We start from the raw sequence: 23159 nt of genomic DNA, 5'->3' as shown, positions 1-23159 counted from the left end.
AAGCCACTTATTTTAATGGCAGGCAAAAACCAGAGTAAATGATCACTCAGAATGTCCAGTCGTTTTTTCTAAACTTTGCTCAGTTTTATGGTATTACCTGACCACCTTATGAAATGAAGCCACCCACCAGTCATTTATGAAGTCTATTCTTCATGGCCTATTTTGTATTTAATTTTCTTCCTAATGGGTAAATTTTTATGACTTCTTTCAGGTTTGATTTGAGGTCTAATTTTGCTTAATGAATGAAAGCCATTTGGCCATTAAACTTGCCACCCATGTACACCCACATGTAGCTTTAGAGTGTGATAACTACCAAAAGCTCTATTTAAATTGTGTAGCTATTTTTATTTTACAAAATGGTATTATACAGTTCATTGTGGGAAAATACTTCTATTTACTTAGATAATAACAATTTCAGATAACATGTTAATGTTTTTCTTACTGGGCTGTATCCTTTGGTAGATAAACTTTTATTAGGCTATTTGGTCTTACTACATTCTTGTAAATGAATTAACTATTATTCTTCGGCATTCTTTCTTACAATAATTACTTTTCACAATATAAAAGATTTTTGAATTTACATGAGTTGATTTTTGTTAAGTTTATTTTTTTGGGTTTACACATAAAATAGATGCTCCCATGTGGAGCTTGACCCCAGGACTAGAGCAATGTTTTGTGTATGTCCCCTAGACAAGCTGAGTGTCTCTGTGGTTATTTTTCTTTTGAAGAAGTCGACAGAGTATTTGTAAAAAAAAAGTCATGAAAGAGCCTAAACTATATTCTAGACATTTAAATCTCATCACTACCCCTCAACTTCTTTTACATAAGCAGAGAGAAAGCTTTGTGATGAAATCTCTACATAGTGTGTTACTGAAGATTGTCTAGAGAAACAGAACCAGTAGGAGGTGTGTATATGTGTGTCTGTGTGTACTCATCCTAAAATCTTCAGAGTAAGTCAGCAAGCTGGAGACCCAGGAGAGACTGTGATGTAGTTTTAGTCCAAAGGCCAGCAGGCTTGAGACCCAGGAGAAGCCAGTGTCCTAGTTCAAAATCAGTCTGGCAAGAGGAGTTCTCTTCTCAGCCCTTTTGCTTTATGTGAGCCTTCAACTTATTGGATGAGACCCACCCAATATAGGGAAGACAATCTGCTTTACTCAGTCTATAGATTTAAATGTTAATATCATTTAAAACACCCTCAGAAACACATCTGCAAATACATTTGACCAAATATCTGATGCCTTGTGGTTCAGCCAAATTGACACACAGAATAGACCATTGCAGTAAGAAATGCGATATGAAGATATATTTCAAATCTTTCTCTGTCCCTGAGGAAGAATTAAAGAAGCCAGGGTTACAGACCTAGACCATATAAGGTTAGAGGACTCAACAGTGATGCATTTATATATTACGTGTATCCATTGTATTTGGAGTAGATCTCAGCCTTCTACTTTAGGGCTAGTTTATATTCTGTTGTTGTATTTGTTCAGTCTCCTCAGTTGTGTCCGACTCTTTGTGACCCCATGGACTGCAGCGCTCCAGGCCTCCACACCTCCCGGAGTTTGCCCAAGTTCATGTTCATTGCATCGGTGATGCTGTCCAGCCATTTCATCCTCTGACACCCTCTACTCCTTATGTCCTCGATCTTTCCCAGCATCAGGGACTTTTCCAGTGAGTCAGCTGTTCACATGAGATGACCAAAATCCTGTAGCTTCAGCTTCAGCATCAATCCTTCCAATGAGTATTCCGAGTTTATTTCCCTTAAGATGGACTGATTTGATCTCCTTGCTGTCCAAGGCACTTTCAGGAGTTTTCTCCAGCACCACAATTTGAAGGCATCAATTCTTTGGTGTTCTGCCTTCTTTATGGTCCAGGTCTCCCAACTGTATGTGACCACTGGGAAGACCATAGTCTTGACTACAGGGTCCTTGACTATACAGAGTCAGTTTATATTCTGACTTTCTCTCAAATATCAGAAAAATCTAAGAACTACAGTCTGCAAGCAGTCCTTTCATTCATTCAGTCAACAGGCCTACGTTACACGCTTTCCATGGACTAAGGACTGTGGTCAAACAATGATAACTAAGACAAGTCTCAGCGACTCAAAGACTCAGAGCAAGTTTCCCTGTGTTGGAATTCCCCCTCTTAAATACATTATCAGCAGGCTTTAAAACTGTCTTTAAAATAGAAGCTTTAAGTAGATGATAAACTTTCTCCTCTTTTAACTGTTGTTCTATTTTGGTAGTCTTAAACCTAGTTTTATTTTTTACCAGCAGAAATTTTTTTATAGCTCTGTATAATTAGAGAGATTCAGTTAGAGCAGGTGGGTGGCTGGAGTAAGGAAAGGGGTCTGATGTTAGTTTGCTTACTTGGCTTCTCTATTGCCCAACACCCTCCCTGCTCTTTTAGCCATGACACCCAGGGGTGTAAGTAAGGAAGTTTACAGAACTTTTATCTGTTTAATAATCTTTCCAATGTTTCATGCATCATATGTGAACGTTGTAAGGCAGGTTTGGTTATTTCCCTTTTAGTTTATATGACTCATTTCGTGTTCAGTTATTCCTCTTTATTCTTCCAGGAGTCCTTTGGGTTTTTTTGGGGGGTGGGGTTGTCTCATTTTCTCTTTATGATGTTTAATAGCCTGCATTTCAAGCATGTTATATACTTAATTGTGTGTTTCACATTTTGGAAAATTCAGCAGGTCATAAGAACTTCCAGGAATTTGAAATTTTCCTGCAGAGGGAAAGCATGTATTTTTTAAATATTTAAACAAGGCAAGATGAAATAAACCATATAGACAAAAAATGCCCCATCGGGTTATTTCCAGAGTATGAATTTCCAGCTGTATGAATATTTCATCAACTATCAAGAATGTCAAACTTTACAGTTGAAATGTCAAGAACCATAGAGCATTAGATATTTCTCAAGTAGGCTTTAGCAATCACCTGTCTCCTTCGGAGACTTATTTTATATAATTTGCCTTTTATTTTTGTAGGTAGCAAAGTGAAAGTGGATGGATGGCAGTAAGTGCCAGAAGAACTTTAACATGTAACCGGCCTAAGCTTATTAATATTTGAATATTCAGTCTTTTCAACTTTCTGTGCCTTGCTATTAGAGTCTTGGAGAATCAGAAAGAGTTAGAGACAAGCTAGAAGATTTGTTTTAAAAATAGAACTTTAGTAAGAGTAGAGTAGGGAATTCATAAGAACTTGTATGTTTTCTAGCAGGACAGGAGATTTTCCAGAAAGAAATTTTTGTTTTTATTGTTGTAGGGTAACAATTGAAAGAGACAGCTTTTGAAAGCAGAAGCTGCTGTTACTGTGAGTAAAATGATAAAGGTTATAGATGGGCAAGGAGTGTTTTAAAAAATATTTTTCTATGAATTAAAAATGCATTTACAGAGCTCATCACCTTTATCATTCATACCAAAGACTTAGTAAAGATGGGTAACTATGTAATTATAATGTGGATGCCAGATTTCTATTAGGTAAAAGTGGCAACATGCAGGCTGGACCACAGGGGCCTTATCTTGGGTCTCAGAATACCGGACACCACTATACACTTGAACACATTTTAGAGATTATTACTGCACACCCAGTTGCCATGCCATTCTAACTGAATGATTCAGAAGTAAAAATTCCCAATTATAACTTATCCTGAGTTCAGGTTTAATATTAAGAGTACCTGAAAGATTATAAATGTACTTCTAAAAGTCAATAAGTCCAAGTTGTAAACGCAACTCACTCAACATATATTCTTTGAGTACCTTCAACAAACAAGCCACTGTTTATTGTTTGTTATTTTGTTAATTTGTTGTGTATTTCTTTGCCTTTATAGTGTAGAATTTTATGGAATGAGGAAAGTGTGTACATGGGGATTATAGTCTAAAAGTCTTGTAGTATTCTAGTGACTTCAAGACTAACAAGCAGTTCTATTTAGATGCCTCCATCTGTGAAGCAAGAGGTTTCAAATTGTTTCCTAAATTTCCTTCCAACTGTGACATTGTGTGAGTTTGTAGTTGTTGTTTTCTTATAGTCTATATCAAAATGATATCTTAATTCTGGTATCCTATAATTTGGATTATCTAATGGGATATTTTACAGATGAAGGAGGTGCTAATAATTGCAATGGAGTAACATAGGGTTGCTTCATCTCTAACATAAGTTGGTTCAATGACAAATAATGGGGAAAATTAGGAATACAGCACATACATATACATACACAAAAAGACCTTTTTCATCTCTGCACCTAAATGACTGCTGTGCTTTTGAGCTGTATTTCTGATACACATGTCATTAATATACATAAAAGTCATATACACAAAAATGTATATAATCACTATATATCATATATATTTAATGTGTATGAAATATAGTGGTTATATATATATACTTATTTATATAATATATATTTATTTATATAAAGTATATATATATAAATTATTACATATATATATAAATCAGTAATGGAGAAGCAGAATGTGTCGAATAGAGCCCAAGTAACAGGAACATTTCAAAAGATCCTGTTTTGCAAGCCTTTGAGTGGATGACCATGGAGGTCCAGCCTTGGGCCTGAAAGTATCTGTGATAAGAAACAGTTTTAGCCTGTGGAAGCTTTAGTAAATCCAGATAAGACTGTTTCAACGCAGACCTTCAGGGTTTTGAAATGTGCTGGTGCCTCCTGCATCATCCCAGTCTAATACTGAGCCCTAGTTAAGAAACAAAACTTCTGATGATGGGACACAGCTCTGGCCTGGAGCTGTCCATTATGAGGTAGGTACTGGTGTGATCCCATTGAATGATACAGGAGTTAGGTATTGTGAGATGGGAGTGATATGTTTGGAATTGAGCTTAAGCAGATCTGGGAGGTATGAACATATTTCATAAAGAGCTGTCCCAGAGTCTCATGTCACTGACCTCATGTCAATACCTCTATTTCATGATGCTTCTCTCTCGTTCATACTTATAGCCCCATGGGAGATTTCATATGATTGACTCATGGAGGAGGAAAGAATTCAAACTCTTAAAATGATGGGTCAGCCTGATGTGTTAGGTAGATAATGAAGGTTAGTAATGACAAAATCCATCCTGTGGGTAGATCTGAAGAACAGTGTAATTGTTATTCATTTAGAGAAAGAGATGGCTTAAGGCATGGATATATATTGAGTATTAGCAAAATAAATGATCTGGAAGAAATCAGACTAGAAGATTGGAGTCAAGGAGTCTGGACAGGGGTATGTGGATGGGCTTATAGGAGTTAGCACAAATACCTTTATGCCTGAGAGCCATGCTCATTAGAAAACAAATACTGCATAGAAGGCCCTTTACCACCAGATGGACATTATCACCTGCCCATGGATATTAGTCAGACTCTCAGACACCCCAGAATTTGTGAAATAGATCCATGAATAGAATGGCCTTGGTGATAGACACGGGGATTATACGTGAACCTAAAAGCATGGCCTCCCTCTCCAAGACTGATGTAGCTACTGTTACTGCTAAATTAACATTGCATTAACATTGGCAATGGACTCAAATATTGTACCATTCTGTGGGGGAGACTGAGCAACTATTTGGTGTCAAGTCAATTAAGTTGGATCCCTATGACCTTGGAGAAGGCAACAGTTAATACTGGAATATGAAACGTAGTTTGAATTTGTGTTTGGTTTTTCTGCTTACAGTGCCACTGCTAGCTCCCACATCTGATGGCTTACAGAATGCCTGATCCAATGATATGCTGTCCCACATGACATTGCTCCAACCAAAGGACACTTGCTACATCAAATGAGCTGCAATACGAGTTTGTAATCACTGCACTCCATTCCAAACCCCCACCCCACCCCCAAAAGCCACTGACCTGATAGAACAGTGGAATAATATTAACCTTGAAAGACTCAGCTAAGATATCAACTTAGGCAAAAAACCTCCAGGATGAAGTTTATATACTAAATCAGCAGCTTATATCAGATGTTGTGCCTATCATAGCCAGAATAACTGCCTCTAGAAGAAAGGGTGGGCCCTTATAGTCAATCACAATGCCCTACTTGGAGATCTGTGCTTCTTTCCCCTATAACCTTAGACTTTGCCAGTTAGAATACTGATTCTTAAGAATATGGGCAGAGGCAATTCTGTCAGAGGACCCAGTAAGACTCCCAGTTAACTGGGAGTTGTGATTGATTTTACATATGATGTGACTACCATGCATTTCTAACTAAATGGATCAGGAGAGATAGTAAGAGGTATTATGCTCATCACTATGAGGAAACAGGGCTACAGTGTCACAATCTGAGCAAAGAAAAATATAGCTAGAACTCAGAGGTGTTCCATGTCCAAATGAATGGGAAACTGCCACAACTAAAATTCCATGAAAGAAAGAAAACTAAGAGCCTAATCTCTTGGGATTAAGGTCTAGATAACCTCACAAGGCAGCAACCCAGACCAGCTGAAGTGCCATTAGAGGATGTGGCAAATCTGGAATGAGTGGTAGAAAAGATTGGTGACCAACATCAGTTAAGGCCCCCAAATCAGCGTGAGTATCAGCTATTGTGCTTGGTGTACTACTCTCTTTAAATCTTTGGGGAATTGCAGCTGGCCTTCACTTTGAAGGATTGTACTTGAACTTCCTTCTTGGGGAAGATGAAGAATGTTATTCTATATGCTATCTGGATTTCGTAAAATGATGCAGGTGAATCTGAATTTTGCAAGAGGCTTGCTTGTCCTGGGCCCAGTTTATGTGCTTTTCTATGCCTACTCACCCCCAACATGTCTTCAGCTTTTGGCCACTTGCTCAATCAAGAGCCACAGCTAGTGCCACCACTGTCTGCGTATCTCCTAATTCCATCAGCTTATCAGTCTCCCTTAAGGTGAAGACCGGCCATTATCATGACCCCAATGATAGTCTGCTATGGAAATATCCATAGTGAATCTGTATGGCTTAGCAGACCAGACCCAGGAAAGTTTTGTCTCCACTGGGATATTACTCCCCAGTGGCTGCCCAGAGGAGACAGATTATACTACTGGAGGTGTGAAGGAGTTAATGCCCCATGCAGGTCTTTACCAGTGAAATAAAGAAGATGGTAAGGAACTGGTATAAATAAATGACTTTCCTCCACCTAGAAAATCTTTCCAAAGAGGAGAAATTCCATTATGACTTCTCTGGAGTTGTTCCATGTGGTCAAGTAACCAGCTTTGTTTTCTTGTCAAGTTCTTCCCAGCTCATTAAACAGACCACCTTATGTCTGCTTTTGCTTTTTCCCTTCAACCCTTCTCTTCTTTCTTCCCTCTGGCTGACCTGGGATTGTTTGATCTCAGGCCCTGCCTTCCAGAGAACCTAGGAGGAGATACAAAGCAAGTCTCTTAAACTCAAAAGTTTTTGCTTATCGATTCAAAATTAAACTATGGTACGAACAACCCTAGCCTTCCTGATTGAAAAGTTTGCTGATTTTGGTGCACCAAATTATCTTCACTATTTTAATGCAATAATGTAATTTTCCTTTGGTAGTACTAGTGATAAAGAGCCCATCTGCCAGTTCTGGAGACATAAGAGACACAGGTTCAGTCCCTGTGTCAGAAAGATCCCCTGAAGGAGGACATGGCAACCCACTCAAGTATTCTTGCCTGGAGAATCCCATGGACAAAGGAGCCTGGTGGGCTACAGTCCATAGGGTCACAAAGAGTCGGACACAACTAAAGTGACTTAGCAAGCATGCAATGTAATTTTTTTCTTTTTAAAAAAACTTACAGTGACTTTCTTCCTCTGCTCCATTTTGTTTTATGCATTTTTCATTGCTCTGGTTTATTACACCTTTATTCTATAGTTCTCCTACATTTGAGCTTTTTTTTTTTTTTTAATGCAGAGAAACCTTACATTGGTTGTTTGTGCCTTTCAGGATGTGTATCTATTGAATATTTTCTTAGGAGAAACATGCAGTGAATGCCAGGTTTCATCTACATATTCCTGTATATAAGTTTTGTTATACTGGAGGAATATAATACATTTTAAATATCAGTTTATAGATTTCCTCCCTGCTTCCCTAAGCCACTCCCTATAGAACACTAAGCTTTTCAGACCACACTTCGTCAGATTTCTCTTAGGCAGGGAGGTATATTCCACCCCAGTATTCCACACCATAGTCAGGGACTTTACAATCACCCCTTCCCTTTCTCACCACTTCCCCTTATAATGATTATTTCTGATAGAGATTCAGGGACCACATACATTGTAAACCCTTGATGCATTTATTAGTATTAAACAGGAATACTAAGTTAATGTTTCTATTATAACCATATATTGAAAATAAAGCTCAAAATCTTACCTAGTAAGCTGATGTATCACATTTGCTATGTACCTCAGATTTGACCCAATCACCTGAGTTCTTCTAGACTTGAGTATCTTCAGCTTTTTAAATTATGTGTTTGTTTCGGTTGTTGCTACTTTGTCCTGAATTTGAACACCCTGTCATCTGAGTCCACACAGAGAACTTGACTCTAATTCTTCAACCTTCCCTCCTAATCCCCCTTCTGTCATGAACTTCCTTTACTCTAATTGTCCATTGATTAATTACCTCTGTGAATGTTGTGTGATGAAAGCTAATCTATGGAAAAGTTGAGACTGAGATTAATGTCCACAGAAATTATAAAGACCTCAGGTGGAAGATGAAGCAATACTATATTGCATTCCTGTTGAAACAAAACAAAAGCAGCTATAAGCATTTGAAAGCAAGTCACATTTTTGCACACCATCCATTATTCTTGCATTTAACAGGATGTTAAAGATTCTACATCTTCTGAATTTATTAGCTTGGTATTTAGCATGTTTCACAGCCAAAATAGCAAAGATGGTTCATTATTGCAGGTTAAATTAGCCTCATGAAAATGTTGTTGGTAAAAGGTTACAGAAATGAATAAGAAATCTAACCAAGCAGCATATTAAATCATTTATCATTATAATTTAAAAAGGCATTAGCTTGGCTAAAGGGTAGAGAATTAGATAAAAGTTAATAATTAAAACCTAGATGACTTGATTAGGTCTTTTGATAAAAAGGGGACAAAATATAGGCATATAGTATTTACTTAAATTGTCCTTGACAGAAATTAAGACCAATAAAGTCATACTTGATCATGTTATTTATGGGCTTTAAAAGAATTACAGCTATATTATATATAAACTAGATTATCTGTATAGCTTCAGACATGGCTAGATAGCTCGTCCCAGATTATTTTATTTTGAATAGTCAAAGGCTAGAATTTAGTTATTTTTCTATTGAGGTTTAGTATGATTAAAAAAAAAAAAAACTGAATGGCCTCTCTATATGTTAAGGGTAGTAAGTCTTTGTCATTTTTGTGAAAATTTTTGTCAATAAATTAAGTATGTTTTGTTTCTTGATATATAGAACCGCGGGCTTCCCTGATGACCCAGTGGTAAAGAACCCACCTGCAACACAGGAGATGTGGGTTCAATCTCCAGGTCAGGAAGATCCCCTGGAGGAGGGCATGACAACCCACTCCAGAATTCTTGCCTGGAAAATCCAATGGACAGAGGAGCCTGGCGGGCTATGGTCCGTAGGGTCACAAAAAGTCAGACATGACTGAATTGACTGAGCATACTGAACTTTTAATTTTTGTGTGGGCTAAATGATTCATACCTTCCTTCGTGTTAATTTTTTTCCTAATAAGCACAAAGTTTTCCTGAAAGGGATAGTCAGTCAATTAGTTTGGCAACCCTGATAAAGCATTTTGTATGTGTGGATTTAAGATAAAAATCAATATTTTCTCTTCTTTTCCATACTTAACAGAAACCAGGAGCTAAAAGAACTTGGTGAGCTTTCTCCACATTGGGACAATCTACGAAAAAACGTCCTTACTCACTGTGATCAAATGGTGAATATGTACCAAGACATTCTGACAGAACTCAGCAAGGAAACAGGTGTGAAATCAATGACTTCACATATTCAAAGTGAAATGAATTTCATGTATGTTATGTGAAAGCAATCATAAGTATTATTATGAATGTAGAAAAGCCAAAATTTTTTTATTTTCAACTCTATCATCTTGGCATGAAAAGCAAAAGGAAAAAAATTGCACTATTTTCCCTCATGGCATCATTTTAGGAGTAACAGAATTTTTAAGTTAAATTTCTGAGGGAAAAAAAGCAGCTCATGCAGGAAATATTTTTCTTTTGAACTTTTACATCAGATGGACTTTTTGACACTTGTTTGTGCACTCACACACACATGCACATACTTACTTACTAATGATGTTCAATTTTTTCCACCTAGGGTCCTCTTTCAAATCAAGCAGCAGCAAAGGAGAAAAAACATTAGAATTTGTTCCAATAAATCTACATCTGCAAAGAATGCATGTACACAGCCCTCACTTGAAAGGTAGGGATATAGTTTTATTTTTCAAGTGGACAATTATGTTGGTGTGTACTTCTTTAAATGGCTTGACTATTGGAAGAATTTAAAATTCTAGCAATTATACAAAGATGAAAATGAAACAATTGAAGCTGATAATTACCTTCAACACTGCGAAAGAAACCATTATATTTTCGTTGCTGTGTTTCTGGACAATGCTTTGTAAATATGGTGCCTGAACTGAGTTGCCAGTAACTATACAAAATAAGTATTAGCTTCCTTAAGTATTTTCAGCGATTCCTAATAGCTACCCATTGTGCTACTATTTGAATTATAAAAAAAGGTAAAACAAGACTGGTTCATTTTTTATCTACCCTGAGAAACCAAAGTCCAAAGGTGGACTGATGGGCTGTTTCTCTGACTTGTGGTGACTATCAACAGGGTTACCCCCTTCTCTAGGAGAAGTGGATTTATCAGAAAGTGGTAGAGTATTTGATGGACTCAGTTTTGAGATACATTTTTCAAGAAAATACACATAAATTTTCATAACATACTTAAATAGCTCTAGAGTGAATGATAAGATGTTGCTGCTACATAATTCCTTGCCATTTCTCAGTATAAACTATATTTTAAGTTTTCTTCTTATTTCCCTTTTTCTTTAACTTATTGCAGAATCATTTTTTGTGACTATTTGGGGGAGCCATCTGCCACTATTTATCAGCAAAAGGACCATATTATGATGTTTGTCCAGCATCTTTGTTAACGATGCCATCCACATCCTTTACCTCTCAAAGCTCTCTCTGTGTGAATAATAAATTCTATGGTCATCCTACTCACCTTCCTAGATAGCCAAAAGTTCCTTTAGATTGTCAATCTTTCATGCTAAGTCTATCAACATATACATACAAACGTGCACATAGTCATTCACAGATGCATCTACAGAGCATTCTAACACACAGTTTTGTAGCCATTGTCACAATAGAGAGGTTCAATCAGTTCAGTTGTTCAGTCATGTCTGACTCTTTGCGACCCCATGTACTGCAGCTCGCCAGGCTTCCCTGTCCATTACTAGCTCCTAGAGCTTCCTCAAACTCATGTCCATTGAGTCGGTGATGCCATCCAACCATCTCATCCTCTGTCATCCCCTTCTCCTCCTGCCTTCAATCTTTCCCAGCATCAGGGTCTTTCCCAATGAGTCAGTTCTTCGCATCAGGTGGCCAAAGTATTGGAGTTTCACCTTCAGTATCAGTCCTTCCAATGAATATTCAGGACTGATTTCCTTTGAGATGGACTGGTTGGATCTCCTTGCAGTCCAAGAGACTCCAACAAGTGTCTTCTCCAACACCACAGTTCAAAATAGAGAGGTTAGGCTTTTTTAAAAGTTAAAATGAAATCTGTCTGCTTTAAAATTACCTGAAGTTTTGTAATCAAAAAAGTTTGTATAAGTTTGTGCATACTGATTGTCTGTACACAACCAGCTAACATACAAGTTCAAATGCAATTAAAATCATTCTGACATATGATTGTATTATTGATGTGAGTGAAAGTTGTTCAGTCATGTCCAACTCTTTGCGATCCCCTGGACTATACAGTCCATGGAATTTTCCAGGCCAGGATACTGGAGTCGGTAGCTGTTCCCTTCTCCTGGGGATATTCCCAACCCAGGGATCGAACCCAGGTCCCCCTCATTGCACGTTGATTCTTTACCAGCTGAGTTACCAGGGAAGCCCATTGTTGTATTATAAATATATTATAATTATATTGATTATTTATATTTAATTATAATTATAATTGCATTATCATATACCTTATCAAGTATCTGAAATTTTAACATGCGTTCTGTTCACCAAAAATTATGTCAAATGAAAGCACTGAATTAAAAGCAAGATGGATTGGCCCTAAGGCATTTAGAAGCTCTTCCTTGATTACTTGTGTCTGTTAATAATTTGAACATAACAACATCTAATGGTTTTTAAAAATCATCAAAAACAAAGTCTTAAAGAAGCTAGGACATTCAAAATCTATCTGGCAACCAACATATTTTTTTTTCTAATAGCCAATATGAAGAGACTTTTATGATATAGTAGCAAGTTTATAAATTTTGGAGTAGAACAGAATTTCAGCTTTACCCCTTTATGTTTGATCTTAAGCCTGTTATTTAATCTTTCTAAGCAGTGTTGTTCCTGTCCTGGTTAAGTGAGCTAGAGCATATAAAACATATAGAATCAACAATAATAGTTTTTATGATACATGCTATAGTTGCCATCACTGGAACAAAACAGATGGTCAGTTTTTTCATGACAGTTAAAATTGGAGGAAAGGGATCAGTTGAGAGCTATTAAGACACATTGAAATCTTCAACCAAAAAAGTAGCCAGATTCAGAGAAATGATGATTTAGAGAGCCATTTTGGAAAAATCATCACTTGCAAGTTCCATGACAGATGGAATAAAAAGAAGAGAGAAGATGATAACTCAAGTTATAGCTATGGATGGATAGCAGTATCATTAAACCAGGTAGTCTGTTGGAGACAAATTGATATGAATTTATACTTAAATATCCATTCAAATATTTGGTGATGATCCTTAAAATACTTCCAGTATACATAGAGAAATTATTAGCTAAGTGACCTTTTACATTCTACTTACTTCTTAAAAACAAAAGGACCATTTACATTATGCTGTTTTTTTCCAAGTTAATATCTGAAAATAGACTAGAGTGAACTGGTATGATACAAGGCATTTAATTATTTAATTGTTGTTTCTGCAATGTAAAAGGAACTGGCAACTAAAATAAAGACATTTGAAAAAGCAAACTAAATTTCTTCTGCTTAGTTTAGTGAGATACGTATCAGTTTCCTACAGCTGCCAAAACAAGGACCACCAAGCAGGTGTCATAAACAACAGAAATGTCGTAACTCACAGTCTGGAGGCTGGGAGTTGAAAATCAAGGTGTTGGCAGAGCCATGATTCCTCTGAAACTTAATCTTAGCTTACTCTTTAGCTTTAGTTTTCTTTGGTAATACATCACCTGATCTTCGGTCTTTCCATGCCGTTCCCCTTTATGTCTTTATGTCACCTTCTGTGTCTGCTTCAATGTCCAAATGTCCCCTTTAAGGACATACTGGATTAGGTCATGTTGGACTAGGACCTGCTCTAATGACTTTATTTCAACTTGATTGCATCTGTGAAAACCTTATTTCCAATTAAGGTCATATTGTAAAATACCTTTCTGAGGGGAGGGTGGGCACAATTCAACCCATAATAAGATACATAAAAGAATTTCTTATTTATGATGACAAATACCAAAGAGTAGAGAGTAAAGCTAAGATTCTGAAGTTACAGAACTAGGGTGTGCGTGCTCAGTCACTAACTAATGTCCAACTCTTTGCGACCCTATGGACTGTAGCCAGCCAGGCTCCTCTGCCCATGGAATTTTCCAGGCAGGAATACTGGAATGGGTTACCATTTACTCCTTCAGGGGTTCTTCCTGACTCAGGGATTAGACTCACGTCTCCTGTGTCTCTTGCATTGGCAGGTGAGAGAACTAGGGTACAACTCAACCAGAGAGTTTTTCACATGTTTTCAGAAAGACTGATTTCTTTCTTTGAACACTTAAGGAAAAAAATGTGCAAAAGGACTAGAGATCTAACACCCAAAAATTAATTTGAAAGTACTGAATTGTATTACGTATAAATTTTCCCCCAAGGCTACTCACATATCATATATATATATATATGACATGCATGTCTTACATGTAACATTAAATATAAAATTTGTAGTAAAATATTTATGTTTTTGTAATTTTAAACATTATTTTAAATTGAAATTCAGTTAAAATAGGTGCTTTATAGACTAGATCACCAACTTTATATTATCATAGAAATTAAAAACTTGACTGACTTTTGGGGGCTCTATGCCTTCCTTTTCCTAGTTTGACTAAACTTACAACCTTTCTGAGCTTTGATTTTCTTTATTTGCAAAGTATAAAGTTTAAAAGTTATAAATGGTAGTCAACCAAATTTTCTACTTATATAGCATATTTTTTAATAGCAGATTAAATGAATCATAGTTAAATGTATTTAAGATCTATAGTTACTGATTTGAATGTTTAGCTGAATTACAGACAACATTTTGCAAGGTAATGATGCAAGTAAGATTAGCTAAGCCTTGGTATTTCACTGGTGAATTATTTGAATGTAGTTTACAACTATTTTCATTCTTACCATTAGCAAATTGCATCTATCCACATTTGATTAATCTATCTGCTATATTTGGAGAGGTAGTTTTGCAAACAGTAGCAGACAGATTCACCAAAGACAAGGCTAATGTCTAGCTCTTGAAACAAGTAACTGAGCAGAACTAATGTTGTCATGTCTCATACTGACAAATGAAATAAACTTCATTTAACTTCAGGTGCCCCCAGACCCATTAAGTTAATTTTTTATCCCTATCCATTGCTTAAATGCAGCAAATAGAATAGCCACTACTATAGGGATCTTAGCAGCTCTGACTACAATAACACAAATCCCTGAAATGAAGAAGACAGTTTGTCTCTCCAGTATATTTTCCTGTCATAGAAAAATAGTTGTGAATATTATACATTATGGATTCTTGTGATATTCTATGTTTATTTTACATGTTATACATATGTAATAGTATATTAGAAAAGAAAGGGGGGAAGGAAGAAAAGAAAGAAAGGAGGGAAGAAATGAAGGAAAAAGAGAAAGAAAGGAAAAAAGAAAGAAACTACTGTATTATACTATAAACAGTTAGAATCAGGTGCAAGGTCGGCCTGGATTTACTGTGTAATATGGATGAGTCAGCTGACTTTTCTGCCCCTTACTCTTCTAATCTCTACACAGGAGGAGCTGTTAAGAGCTCCCTGGTTTCTGTATGTCAAGAACCTGGGTATATCACCTTACCAATGAAGCACAATTTTCTCGTAGATGTATTTAATGGTGATGCCAACATGCTCAGACTATTTTGAAACAGATTTCCCTTAAAATTCCCTATTGTCTTGTGATTCATATCCAATTCATTTTGTGGTCCATTTTAAAGTCGGGTTTTATGTTTAAATTGTTCCTTGACATGAGATCAGCAGGTCTACATTTTTTTTTTTTTATCAGCACTATTTTTATAGTTGTAGGAATTTGAAAGAGATCTTCTGGGGAAAAAAAAGACTTTATTATTTCATTTTATTAATAAATGGCTTTTAAAAGGCTATAAGGCAGCCCTACTATTAGATTTCAAACAACCTAGTATCTTTAGCTTAAGGAGACTAAATAGCTTGAACTCCACTTTCCTCATATGGTGCGCGAGATGCCATTTTCCTAAAGCCAAGGAAGTTTTGAAATATAAAATATCAAAGAAAATATGCATATTATTTTTTTAAAAGAATAAGATTTTATAACATTTATATAAAATAATTTTCCTATGAAAGTTTAACTTTTTTCCTATAAAACGGAAACTTTTTTCCTATAAAGTGCTTAACTTTCCTATAAAATAAAATGCCCGTCTATATTTTTATAATTGTCTCAGTACCAAAAATCTGAAAGTTCAGGGCTATTCATATCACAAAAGATAATATAAGGAGGATAAAATGAGGAACATCTTAAAATGAGACAAATATCACTGATCAGATTATCTTAGAATTTTAATGTTTTGATTGATTCTTTCTTTGTATAGGTGATTTCTCCTAGAGAAAAACAATCAGTTGCAGCTAATTCTAACTAAATTTAAAGGAATAAAACTGTTCCTAGGATATATTTAAAATATGCTGTTGAATAGAATGAATAACTGACTTCCGTGAGCATTTTAGAATATATAACATTTTTCAATTTTATTTTTAAATTAAATTTTATTGGAGTATAGTTGCTTTACAATGTTGTGTTAGTTTCTATGACGAAGTGAATCCTTTTATATATATATATATATATATGCACACATGTTTACGTCCTCTTTGGATTTCCTTCCTGTTTAGGTCACCACAGAGCAATGAGTAGAGTTCCCTGAGCTATACAGTAGGTTCTTGTTAGTCATCTATACTATAGTATCTATACATACTATCAATATTGTATGTATATCAATCCCAATCTCAAAATTCATCCCATCCCTCCCCTTTCCCCTGTGTCTATACATTTGTTCTCTCTGTCTGTGTCTCTATTTCTGGTTTGCAAATAAGATCATCTATACCATTTTTCTCAATTCCACATATATGCATTAATATGCAATATTTGTGTTTCTCTTTCTGACTTACTTCACTCTGTATGGCACTCTCTAGGTCCATCCATGTCACTTCAAATGACCCAATTTTGTTCCTTTTATGGCTGCGTGATATTTCTTTGTATATAAGTGCCAGATTTTCTTTATTCATTGCTCTGTTGAGGTTGCTTCCCTGTCCTAGCTGTTGTGAGTAGTGCTGCAGTGAGCACTGGGGCACACGTGTCCTCTGAAATTATGGTTTTCTCTGAGTATATGCCCAGTAGTGGGATTGCTGGATCACAGAGTAGTTCTATTTTTAGTTTTTAAAGGAGTCTCCCTACTGTTCTCCATAGTGGCTGTATCAGTTTATCACTAATATGTTTTGTAATAATTTATCTTTATAAAATCTGAATATGTAAAATACATCTAAGAGTTTTTTTTTTTTAAGCCAGAACAAGTTAAGCTTAATAGCTGGCTGACATTCGGAGAAGTTCATAAGACAAGTTAGGAACTGGTAATTTAGTGTGGAAGAAGTCAGATCTAGCCAGAGATGGAGATTTTATAGGCTTCTGTAAAAATACAGTGTTAAAACCCTAAAAGAGTGAGTTCATAAATAGAAAATAGAATAGAATAAAAGTCAGAATTTTGGATATGAAAGAGCTTGTTCATAACTTTGGAGGTTCTTAACTATAGATGAATTTTAAAGAATGATAGTTTTTTCATTTAGATTTAAAGATAAATAATTGGCTCTTTTTTGAGTGGAAAGTGTTTGAGTCACTTGGTTCTCTTCCTTTATCTACTGTTTCAAAGTCTCTTAGTTCCTGCACAGATAACTAGGATTCCCAACATTTCAGTGAGATGGATGAATAAAGAGAAAGTTTCTGTTCCTAGGAAGTAGCTTCAGAGAATGCATAAAACTATGGATAAGTTGAAGAGACAGATTCTCCATGAAGCTAACAAAGCTTAGGTTCAAGCCTTTTCATGTGTATGGGCTTCTTTAAAAGACCCTAAAAGGGGCCTTAGCAACATGTTTGTGGTCACAAATAGTTTTGCAAATTTTACAAAAGTAAGTCAGTTTTGTTTTTGTTGTTCAGTTGCTCAGTCGTGTCTGATTCTTTGTGACCCCAAGGACTGCAGCACGCCAGGCTTCTCTGTTCTTCATTTTTATTTTATTTTTTTTATAAATTTATTTATTTTAGTTGGGGGCTAATTACTTTACAATATTGTAATAGTTTTTGCCATACATTGACATGAATCTGTTCTTCATGGAGCTTGCTCAAACTCATGTCCATTGAGTCAATGATTCTATCCAACCACCTCGTCCCCTGTCATCTCTTTCTCCTGCCTTCAGAGCTTTCCCAGTATCAGGGTCTTTTCTAATGGGGTGGCTTTTCGTGTCAGGTGGCCGAAGTATCGGAGCTTGAGCTTCAGCATCAGTCCTTCCAATGAATATTCAGGACTGATTTCCTTTAGGATAGACTGCTTTCATCTCTTTGCAGTCCATGGGACTCTCAAGAGTCTTCTCCAACACCGCAGTTCAAAAGCATCAATTCTTAGGTGCTCAGCCTTCTTTATGGTCCAACTCTCACATCTGTACATGACTACTGGAAAAACCATAGCTTTTACTAGACATAGCTTTTACTTTTACTTCCCTGGTGGCTCAGATGGTAAAGCATCTGCCTACAATGTAGGAGACCTGGGTTCAATCCCTGAGTTGGGAAGATCTCCTGGAGAAGGAAATGGCAACCCACTCCAGTACTCTTGCCTGGAAAATCCCATGGACGGAGGAGCCTGGTAGGCTATAGTCCATGGAGTCACAAAGAGTTGGACATGACTGAGTGACTTCACTTTCACTTTACTACACAGACCTTTGTTAGCAAAGTAACGTCTCTGCTAATGCCTCTGCCTCTGTCTAGGCTTGTCATAACTTTTCTTCCAAGGAGCAAGTGCCTTTTAATTTCATGGCTGCAGTCACAATCTGCAGTGATTTTGGAGCTCAAGGAAATAAAGTCTGTCACTGTTTCCATTGTTTTCCCATCTATTTGCCATGAAGTGATAGGACCAGATGCCATGATTTTAGTTTTTTTGAATGTTGAGTTTTAAGTCAGGTTTTTCACTCTCTTTCACCTTCATCAAGAGACTCTTTAGTTCCTCTTCACTTTCTGCCATAAGGATGATATTATCTGCATATCTGAGGTTACTGATATTTCTCCCTGTAATCTTGATTCCAACTTGTGTTTCATCCAGCCCAGTATTTTGCATAATGTACTCTGCATATAAGTTAAATAATCTGGGTGACAATATACAGCCTTGACATACTCCTTTCCCAATTTGGAACCAGTCTGTTGTTCCATATCCAGTTCTAACTGTTGCTTCTTGACCTGCATACAGGTTTTGCAGGAGGCAGTTAAGGTGGTCTGGTATTCCCATCTCTAAGAATTTTCCACAATTTAATCTCCATCAATTAAAACTTCTCTCTTAAACAAAAAAACAAAAAACAAAACAAAAACTGTTCTTTTCCCTCATATGTCAACTTTCCTCATTCTTGCTCTTCTTGTTGGGTGGTGTTGGAGAGGCCACAAGTTTTTTTGGATCTAATAAAAATCCATAGACGTCTCTTTTGGAAAATTGAGTTTGAAATGTGTTTAATTTGTGCTTGATCAGACATGTGGAGTTATCCACATGTTCTTAGTCACTTTGGTATATTGTTGCTATTGCTGATCACCCAGGTTTTAGCAGAAATGTAGTGTAATTCATTGCAGCATCATGTTCCCCCCCACCACCTGCAGGTAGTTTAAATTGTTGCACAAACTGATCTTATTCAGAAGACTGAGCCTCACTATCACTTTCCTTTTCAGACTGAAAATTTTATTTTTTTTTAGAGAAATAGCAAAAGTTAAAATGTCAGCCTTCTATGCTTAATTGATAGGATTTCTTTCTATTCGGAAAATAATGATAGATAGTACTTACTGAATGCTAACTTCTTGTAACTACTTCCCACTCCATTTTCTAGCAGAAGAACCATGACATAGAGAGATTGTATACTTTTCCCAGTGTTGCACAACTTATACCTGCTGCTGCTGCTGCTGCAAAGTCGCTTCAGTCGTGTCTGACTCTGTGCGACCCCATAGACAGCAGCCCACCAGGCTCCGCCATCCTTGGGATTCTCCAGGCAAGAATACTGGAGTGGGTTGCCATTTCCTTCTCCAGTGCATGAAAAGGAAAAGTGAAAGTGAAGTCGCTCAGTCGTGTCTGACTCTTAGTGACCCCATGGACCGTAACCTGCCAGGTTCCTCGGTCCATGGGATTTTCCAGGAAAGAATACTGGAGTGGGGTGCCATTGCCTACTCCGACTTATACCTAGCAGAGCTGTTATATGGAGCCACGGACCTAGAGTCCAGTCAGTAACTTAAAGTCCTCACTCTCCATTCCTGGGTTGGAAGTCAGAAATCCCTGGGTATAAGGTCTTTAAGACTTTAGATGAAGCAGACAACTACTCAAGGTCCTCAAGTTTCTCATCAGATAAGTGAAAGTGAACTAGAATTTCGTGTTGGTGGTTTTGAGTGATCCCACGATGACTTGAGAAAGCCGTGATCCCCACTTCCATGGAGGAGAACGGAGTCACTAAGACAATTAACGTCTGTTTGTGAACACCTTAGAACCCTTTTCTTAGATCTTAGGTTAAAATCCTCTGGACTAAGAAACCTTAAATTTCACACAAATCTAATATGTTGCTAGTTTAAGAAAAGATGGCTACCCAGGTGTGGTGCTAGTGGTGAAGAACTCACCTGCCAACGCAGGAGACATAAGAGATGTGGGTTTGATCCCTGGAGGAGGGCACAGCAACCCACTCCAGTATTCTTGCCTGGAACATCCCATGGACAGAGGAGCTTGGTGGGCTGCAGTACATAGTCTCACAGAGTTGGACACGACTGAAGCAACTTAGCAGGACTTTCAGTTGATTAGTGATTTTTTAAAAGAAGACAAGCTCAGCACTCCAGCAGTCAATTAAGTGACTGTTCAGTATCTGCCTTAATGGCTGTTTAGTTTGGGTTGTACTTCTGGGTTTTTTTTTGTGACCTTGAGTTCTCTGAATGCAGCTGAAGTCTTTTCACTTGAGGACCTATTTTATTTAATTTTTTTAGATAAAAAATTACTGTTTCAGGTGTATTTGGCTTGACCCACTATGAAAAAATCATGGTATTTACCTGAAGCTAATAAAATAATTTATGTTTTCCCTGTAAATGAGATTGGAAAAACAACCAAGGTGTCGATATCAAAATCAATTTGAAAAGAATCTACTATGAAATTAGATTTCTCAAATAAATGTGGTTTAACAAGAGGGCATTCACTTCGTCTTTCTTCTTATATGGATTCTTTTCATTAGAATGTAAGATGATGGCATGTTTTGAAGTGGTAAACTTAATATGTATCAAACTTGATGGCTTTCAAGATCAAAGGGTTGAGTTTCAATTTAAATGTATGGGTTTTTTATTATTAAAAAAACAAAATATCTCACTGGAAAATAGATCAAGATATTTTCTGTATTCTTTCTATGCCACCTAAGGAAATTGCAAAATTCAATTGCATGCATTCAAAATTGTGTGATATAGTATACACAGCCAAAAAACTGTGGTGTATAGATTTTTTTAAAGGCACCAGTACTGTTTTGTCCTTGAGTCAAAGTACCATAATATTTTGGTTCTTTTCTCTGCAACTTTTGGTTGAAAGATTGTTCATTATTGTTGAATTTCAATATGATTGCAAATTAAATGATGCAAAACACAATGAAGTAAAATACACAAAAGACCAATTAATGTGTTATCTCAGTAAGTATATAGAAGAATGAAAGAACATACTGTTCTACACGATAGTATATAATTAAGATGTAGTCATAAATCAAGCAAATATTATAACTTGTTTAGATGCACAGGTGGCTTTTAGAAAGATTGATTAGCTCGTCTTGCCCCCTTGAGATGTGAGTTCATTGTTATTCCTGCAAAATTAAACAGAATAATTCCTCACACTTCCCACAGTGTGAACGCTTCAATGCAAACAGCATGCTGGAGATAAATGTTTGCAAAGTGTTCATCTCCTTGTCCATTCTTGTTACAGATGCTCTCTACGACGTCATCACTGTGGGAGCCCCAGCTGCCCATTTTCAGGGATTTAAGAATGGTGGTCTTCGGAAACTCCTGCATAGATTTGAAGCGGAGAGAAGAAAGTAAGTGACAACAGAATGCATTCATGATATTATCTTCCCTTTGGGGAAGGCTTTCTGTATACCAAGTTAGGATAAATAAGCTTGATCCATCACAATGAATAGTTCTTGACATCTCCAGCCTTCCCATTCAGGAACTTATAGTTGTTATATTTCAAAAACAAAAAAACTTGAACAGAAATTAGAATAAATGAAATGGCTGAAATGACTAAACATATTACTAATAGAGTAGAACTGTACTAGCAGAAAATTTTTCTGGAAGCCATCCTACTAATAAATAGTATTCTAGTATCAATTATTGTAGCTCAATGAAATGATATTCAGACAGATATTTAGCTGAAAGCATAGTCTAATTTTCTGTGAAGGCAAAGACACTTAATGGAGATCATGAGTCCTAATTTATAACTCTGGCCCTGCTAGTGATTTCCACTGTGGCCTGAGGCAAGAAATTTAACTGCCCTATTATTTAATTATTCCATTAAAAAAAAAAAGCCATCCATAGAAAACTCTATTACTTAACTGATGAAGTTAAAAGAGGAAATTTTTTACTCCTTACGGAAAAAGAGACACAAAAACTAGTGTTGTCACTGTTATTTATAATTTTAATTTACTTTCTCAACCTTCTGTTTTGTTCTTAGCTACTTTAAAATGTTGCATTAGTACTGTAGTTTATCCCCACATGTACCAACCAAGTTTACCCTGTTATATCCTCTGGTTATGACCATACTCATGTAAATTTTAAAGAGTGTTATCCAAGTGTGAAGGGTAGCTTTCTTTTCCCTTTCAAGTAGTTACTCTTCTTGAATTAAGAGCTCATATTTTGGGAATTCCTGGTGGTCCAGTGGTTAGGACTCCAAGCTTCCACCACGGCGGGGGCACATGTTCAATCCTTGGCCATGAAACAAATATCCCACAAGGTGCACAGCCAGCCAAGAAAAAAAACAAAAAACTCCAATTTTGAAAGTTAGGGGGAAGTAGTTATTCTTTAGTCATAGTTGGTTTAGTAATACTTTTAAATAGTCTGAGTGGCAAAACTAAAACCATTTTAAAAAGCTTTATCACATAACATATTTGTTATTCACTGTCCAGATGTTCAGGAAGAAAGCATTTAAAATAAGTTAGAATTGTATAACTGGTGTACTGTTATATAAATGTACAAGCTAGCAATGTGTGTGTGTATATATATATATATATGTCTCTCTTGTTTTAAAGAAATTATCTTTCTACTGATACAATACTATTAAATCAGCTAGTGTTCTTTTTTTTTTTTAATAAATTTATTTATTTTAGTTGGGGTAATTACTTTACAATATTGTAGTGGTTTTTGCCATACACTGACATGAATCAGCCATGGGTTTACATGTGTTCCCCATCCTGAACCCCCC

General features: G+C 36.4%; 1 protein-coding gene across 50 annotated transcripts in view; it reads left to right on the top strand.

The window, feature by feature from the left end:
* The window catches only part of INPP4B (inositol polyphosphate-4-phosphatase type II B), an 802877-nt gene that overhangs the window by 613036 nt on the left and 166682 nt on the right, over positions 1–23159 (top strand). For all 50 annotated transcript variants that reach the window (XM_081543596.1, XM_081543565.1, XM_081543580.1 and 47 more), the window contains 3 exons: positions 9791–9921; positions 10274–10378; positions 21669–21777. In XM_081543596.1, the coding sequence (XP_081399722.1) occupies positions 9791–9921; positions 10274–10378; positions 21669–21777 (345 nt within the window). The remainder of the gene's footprint in view (positions 1–9790; positions 9922–10273; positions 10379–21668; positions 21778–23159) is intronic.

The sequence above is a fragment of the Giraffa tippelskirchi genome, chromosome 11 (assembly GCF_054371585.1).
Source record: "Giraffa tippelskirchi isolate mGirTip1 chromosome 11, T2T-mGirTip1v1.2.pri, whole genome shotgun sequence".
NCBI classification, from domain to species: domain Eukaryota; kingdom Metazoa; phylum Chordata; class Mammalia; order Artiodactyla; family Giraffidae; genus Giraffa; species Giraffa tippelskirchi.
Note: the sequence above shows the minus strand (reverse complement) of the source record. Positions and strands in the feature narration are given on the sequence as shown.